Below are 6,892 nucleotides of genomic sequence, written 5' to 3'. Positions count from 1 at the left end.
ATAGAGAACAATCTCGTGGTTACCAGAGGGGAAGTGCATGGGGAAATGGGTTAAACAGGACATACAAATTCGGGGTGCACTTATGGTGAGCATAAGATGATGTTTGGAAGTGTTGAACTACTATAATGTGCACGTGAAACCAACATAACTATATTAAATAAGTTTAATTAAAATAAAAGCTTCTAAAAAATCAAATGGTAACCATAATCATTGCTTCTGGCACACACAAATGACTCGGCTCATTGAATTTTACTTTAGATGAGATTGCTTGTTCGCTGTATTACTGAAACAACAATTACAGCTGATTATTTTCTTTTCTCACCTTTCTAGTGTATAAATGCATTGTGACAGATAAACTCCTACTCAAACCCACATTAATTGGGATAAAATTGGAATCAGTGAAAACAAAAGATGTATGATAATCACTGTCTTTCTCACCTGGTATTTTGTTTCATGTTTGTTTTGATATATTTATATTTTTAAATTGCTTTTCCTCCCCATTGATTTAAAAGCTATCCAAATAGTTTCCTCTCACATTTTCAATATGGAATTTCTTTGATGTTTCTATTTCCATAGAGACAATCAAAATGCAACCGTATCATTTTTCAAGAAAAAGTATAGAATACTGGGCAGTAATTATCTTTCATAAGTGTCTTCTTAGAGCCCAGCACTTATTCTGAGCTTACAATTAATTAAAGTCTGGAGACAAATCCCCATGAGACACTTTTCATGCCTCCCCTATTTTGTGATACACAAAAGGTAAAGGACTTGACCAAATACAAAAGATGATATGGATTTCTGATATGCTGATCACAAATCTAAACCAGGTGTGTAGCAGAAGTGTAACTAATCCTTTCACGGAGTTTGAAATTTCAGAAATCAATCTTCTCAAGACAGGTATTGACTAATTTAATGCAAAAGAACTATAGGGCACAAGGAAGTGACAGCAGTTACTGGAAGTACACCAGGCAGCAATAACTATGGAGCTGAAGGCAGAGGTAGGAGAATGTTTTTACCTATTAATAAAATAATTGCCTTCTATGCAGATAGTTAACTCTGTCTACTCAGCCTTCATACCAAAGAACTTTTGAAAAGCAAAAGCAGATAATTTGGATCACATGAAAAGTAAGTCTGCTTCTCACAATGAATCCTTAAATGAAAAATGCAGTCTTTAGGGAGAGAGGATCTATAGGAAAAGGTCTCAGTCTCATTTTCTTCAGTCATTGCCAGACAAAAATACAGTAAGAACACATTGCCCCATTTCTGTCCACCCCAGTTGCTAACGATTGCATACAGGGTCCATATAAACAGTCAATAGGTAAATGCATGCAGACTATTCTGGAATTTATCAAGTCCTCCATAAGTGTGAACTACTGTTCTTATAATGATCATTGGTGCTAGTATGTCTTTCAATATACTGCCATTGGGGGAGACAGTCATGTCCTCCAGCAGCACATATTTTGTGATTATTGCAGTTTAGCCGGAGGAGCACTACTGGGATCCTACATGGCAAAGATAATGCTTCTTTCCTTGGATACTGTTTTTCAGAAAAAAAGTTTAAGGGTATTTATAGTGACAGGATGAGTTGCAGACAAGAGCAATGTGCCACATCCTTCTAATAAGATCTGTCTTTTGCCACTCATACAAACATCTTTTTAGAGTACTGCTTTGATTGTTAATCACTTAGTTTCAAACCTTGTGTGATAAAGTTAAGGCCTTCGAGAAATTGACAGGAAATGTGATTTTCCCTCGAAGAAAACAGAAGAAAGCTATTACAAAATTAAGTTTGGCTTTCTTTATTTCTTGAGGAAATCATGGCAAATATATATTGACCATTTGAAGACAAAATATGTATTTTGACAAAAATATATTTTGCAAAAAATTTATAATATACTGCTTGTACAGTATTTAGTCAGAATCTGTATCTGGCTAAATGCAGTTTATTGTTGAATCATTGTTTCGGTGTAATAAAGCGAGTGCCCAATGATTTTATCAATGCATACTGACTAATTATAATTTTGAAGAAGGCAAAAGCAAACATGATAAATCAGGTAAGTTAACATTTCCTTTTTCATTTGAAATAACTAAATCCTAGAGTTATTCATTAATTTCCAAGTCACAAAGTTATTGATAGAACTAAGGTCTTCCTAACAAAATCACAAAAATCACTTTTACTCCACAGCCCTTAATCCAAGAGAATGTAATAGTATGTAATTAATATAAAACATTACAATATTTTCAATATGCAATATATCATAGCTATAGGCCTAATTTGCTAATGTACAAGATTATTAATTTGCACTTAAAAGAAGCTTGCATGTAAGCACAGAGACTTAAAAAACTAGCCATCAGAGAGATGCCAGGCACAATGCTTGATATTTTATCATTCCTAGAGCAATATATTTTGCAGTGTTTATGTCTATTTCCCATTCCTAGTCTGTATTTCTTTGAATCCACTACGGTTAATAACACTCCCTGCATGTTATATTGGTAGACACAATGTCATATTTTGCATATCATTATTGAGGACCATGAGACATTATTTTCAAGGATATTCTTCCACTATTTCGCTCCCCCAAAGAACTAACATCTGTAGGGAAAGCCTTTATGTCAAAAGACACTGGAAACTAAAGAAGCATCATAAAGGATAGTGCCCAAGAAAAGCAGACCCAGATATCAGAGGTGCAGAGTGTCTGGTAACTTAAGAAAACAAATTTCCCCAAAGCCAAAGTTCTGCCACAAGCTTATTGTGACTCTGTCTTGAATGACACTGAGAATCTTGCTCTCTCTCCATTGACGAATGGACATTATACAATGATATTTTTCATTATCTCAAATAATGAAAAACATAAGAGTGTAGGATTTGATATAAAATAAAATATTTCATGTATATTATTGATAATAAAATCATATTTTCTCATTATCATTGCTTTTACAAAGAAGAAACATTGCATGTGGGCCATCGGGTTTTACAAATGTAATCAACTCCTTGAGTCAGGAATTGAATATTTCTGACATATTTCTCATCAACCAAAGAGGATATATCTTCACTTGTCATTAGTGTCATAACCACTTTTACAAAGATTGTGTATTAAAATTTATTTGCAGGATTTTAATCAACACTTTAAATGCATTTTGAAAAATTTTTTATTCTGTGAGAAATGAACAATGACTGAAAGATTACTAAAGAGATATGACTGCTGTTCTTTAGGCTGTTCATTGACAAAGGAAATTATTCAAGTGAAAAGGTTGAATGAAGGATAGGCATGAGAATTAAAAGAAAAACAAAAAAATAAGAATTAAGAAAGTTAGTATGTAAAATAGAATAAACAGCTTATCTCATTTGGCTGGCAATTCGAATTTCCTTAGAAAAGCTGTGAAATGCACACAAGGGAAGCTTGAGATCCTCGGGGGTGGAGGAAGGCAGAACAGGACATTCAGGAAAGCAATAAGAACACAAGAATGTCAACAGATTAGAGTACATTAAAAAATTAAATATACAGGGAAGACAATGATCAAATTAGTAATTATTACCAAAGGGACTAAATATTTATTTAGCCAAATCAAACCAACCAAATTAGAATAAGACATTGCCAATTTGTAAGTAGAGATGTTTTGATTTGATGGAATTTTCAATTTATTTTTTTATGAAATGTACTGTTTTAAAGTCTTAGCTGTAAGTATACAGAAAAGTGAGTATTGACTGACATTAAATTATTTTAACAAAGCACCACATCCTTTGTTATATAATTTTGCTTTTCCAATTTTTCAGTTTGGATAAGATATCTATATTAAAACATGGAGCAGAAGAATGAAAACTCAACTGACTTTATCCTCCTGGGGCTCTTTCCCTGGTTCAGTTATTCCTACCTTCTTATTATCCTCCTTCTTTTTATTTACACTATTGCCTTTACTGGAAACTCCATACTAATCCTCCTCATCTGGCTGGACTCCCGCCTCCACACCCCCATGTACTTCCTGCTCAGCCAGCTGTCCCTCATTGACTTGGCTTATATCTCCAGCACAGTTCCCAAGATGGTTACCAACTATTTCACAGGGAGGAAGAACATTTCTTATTTTGCCTGTGCCACCCAGCTCTTTTTCTTCCTCACCCTTGGTCTTGCTGAGTGCATCTTGCTGACCCTTATGGCCTATGACCGCTATGTGGCTGTGTGTAACCCCTTGAGATACACAATTCTCATGAACCCCAAGGTCTGCCTGCAGATGGCGGCTGCAGCCTGGATTGGGGGGGCCCTTGCAGCCCTTGTTCACACCATCTACCCAATGAATTTTCCTATCTGTGGTTCCAGGGAAATTAATCATTACTTTTGTGAGATGCCTGCCATCCTGAGGTTGTCTTGTGTGGACATATCAGCCTATGAAATGGTGAAATTTGTATCAACAATTGTGTTTCTCCTGGTTCCATTTTTCCTTATTCTGGTCTCCTACACTCTCATCTTCCTCACTGTTCTGAGGATGAATTCTCGGAAAGGCAGTAACAAAGCCCTTGCCACCTGCTTCTCCCACCTGACAGTGGTGAGTCTCTATTTTGGTCAAGCCATCTTCATTTATATGACACCCAGTTCTTCTCACACACCTGATCAAGACCAGATTGCAGCTGTACTTGGCACCATAGTGACCCCCATGCTCAATCCCCTCATCTACAGTTTAAGGAACAAAGAAGTGCTTGGGGCCCTAAGAAAATGCAAGGGAAGATGTGGGAATTGAGAAAATGTCACTGTAAGAAATGTTCCATACTCAATATTAAAAGTAGTCATTATCATTGGAATGTTCTACTGGAAATGTAACATACTAAGGGATCAGAAAAGTATTAGGACTCAGGCATATTGGTATTTGTTGAGATAAGGTTGTTTCTAGTTCCACAGTCAAGGCTTTCTTTGAGTACAACCTTAACGTGCTATATCATTAGCCTTTTGGGAAATTACATGGGTTTTGACAATAACATCTGTACAGAGATAATCTCCATCTTCTTGAGCAGCTTCAGTGTATCAGGACAAATATTCTAAACCAATTGTCATCCTAGAAATAACTTCTTGATTGATGTTTCTTATTTAAAAATATCATGTCTGTGTTTCCTTTCATTCATCAATTTACTCTTAATGCCCTTAACCAAATCTCCACTCTTCAAAAAATCAAGATCACTTGTTCCATAAAATCTTTGTATATAAAATTTTCCTTCAGCAATGTTATTTATAATAATATATTACTTCATATTTTATTACGTATTATTTACACAGTTGTATTATGTTGCCTTCTGAATTAAAGAATATAAATATCCATATGTGAATAGAAACAATGAAGCAAATTCAGGACATTTTTAATGGATTTTATAGGAATATTTTTTTCCTACTAATGTTCACAATTTTTTACTTTTTTTTGGTATGTTAACATTAATAATTTTCAAGCTAATGATATAGCTTGACTTTATAGTTTTATAATCCTATTCAGTGTGCCTTCTTTTTTAATTCTTTAAGTTTACTTATTTATTTTTGAGAGAAAGAGCCTGAAAGTTTATTTATCAAATCTTCACAACTTGTCATGCTTGAGATAAATTTTTTCAAAAAATAAACAATAAGAAAGAAATGAAAAGCAAAAGATCCCTGCTTATCCCATTCTTTTCCCTATTCCCTAGCATTCATCACATTCTGAGATTCACATACATCATGACTAAAATTGTATATATGCTGGGAGCTGCACCGCCCTTGCTGGATGACACGGTCACAGTAAGGAAATGGCAGACGTTGCACGGCTCCTGCCACAGGTGACAGAAGCTGGCATCTCCTTCTGCTACTACTGCTCATGTGAAATTAAGCCTGTTGCTATCGATTAGGCTTCACAATGTTCCAAGTCATATCGATATTCCCCACACAGATACCTCATGGGAAGAAGCATATTCCCATCTCTATAAAGAGGAATTTGAACAAAGCACTGCAGATGTTTGTTGAAAGGCTCTTCTAATGAGCCTCACAAATTTAAGACATAGAAAATGAAGGGGGTTAAAGAACACAAGATTTACTATTAACTCAGGCCCGAGATAGAGAGCCTAATTTAGGAAACAGAAACAAACAAGCTCCAGGCATAAGCTACTGCACATACATATGCTAATTTGGTGCCCATTGTGAGGATAGGTAAGAGTAGTTATAACTTAGACTCATATGCAAGGGCCGGCTCATCTAGGGCACCTATGGCACTTACATCTTCAACATCAAAGAACAAGGTTGTCGAAAGGTTTACTTACTAACCATCAAGAATACATTCTCCCTCTTGTGAGCCAGACAGAATGCCTCCTAGCCTAGTTTATGCATGAATCTTAGCGTTATTGTTATAAAATGTGTTTGCTATCTGCTTCTCACTGAAAACATCCTGCTATCTTCTTAGTTGTAAGATTTACTACTGGTTCAAACAAATGTGTATATTATCTGCTTTTCACTGAGAATATCCTGTTATCCTAGGATGTGTAAGTTACCTCTTTGTAATTAGAATAGTTCTGAAAAAAATGCGTCTGTAAAACCTGTTTCTGCACCCTTTTCAAAGCATCTTTATCACCGAGAATTATTTGTAAAAATTCCACGTTTTGATGTCATAAGTCTATAAATAAAGGCCCAAAACCTGGCGAAGAAGAAGAAGATGATGCCAGGAAGACGATGCCAAGAAAGAACGAAACTGCGTGAATCTCTATTTCCCGTCTGCCGCTACCCCTTCAGGGAGCCCTGGACCAGCCAGAGCAGGCCTCCGTCATATATATGTTGCAAAAATGATGTCTGAAGACAAATAATCATAGTCCAGATAACGTGAACAAGGTGAGGTGAGCTTCACTGTGTTAATAGTTTGATTTTAACAACTTTAAAGTAACAGACATTTTTTGACAACA

General features: G+C 35.5%; 1 protein-coding gene across 1 annotated transcript; it reads left to right on the top strand.

The window, feature by feature from the left end:
• Positions 1–3,798: 3,798 nt before the first annotated feature.
• Positions 3,799–4,728, top strand: LOC115294100 (olfactory receptor 2T2-like). Its single transcript, XM_029941799.1, has one exon. It carries the CDS (start codon positions 3,799–3,801, stop codon positions 4,726–4,728), a length of 930 nt encoding a protein of 309 aa, XP_029797659.1.
• The last annotated feature ends 2,164 nt before the right edge of the window (positions 4,729–6,892 follow it).

Source organism: Suricata suricatta, chromosome 6, assembly GCF_006229205.1.
Source record: "Suricata suricatta isolate VVHF042 chromosome 6, meerkat_22Aug2017_6uvM2_HiC, whole genome shotgun sequence".
Taxonomy (NCBI): Eukaryota; Metazoa; Chordata; class Mammalia; order Carnivora; family Herpestidae; genus Suricata; species Suricata suricatta.
This window is presented reverse-complemented; position numbering and strand designations above follow the sequence as displayed.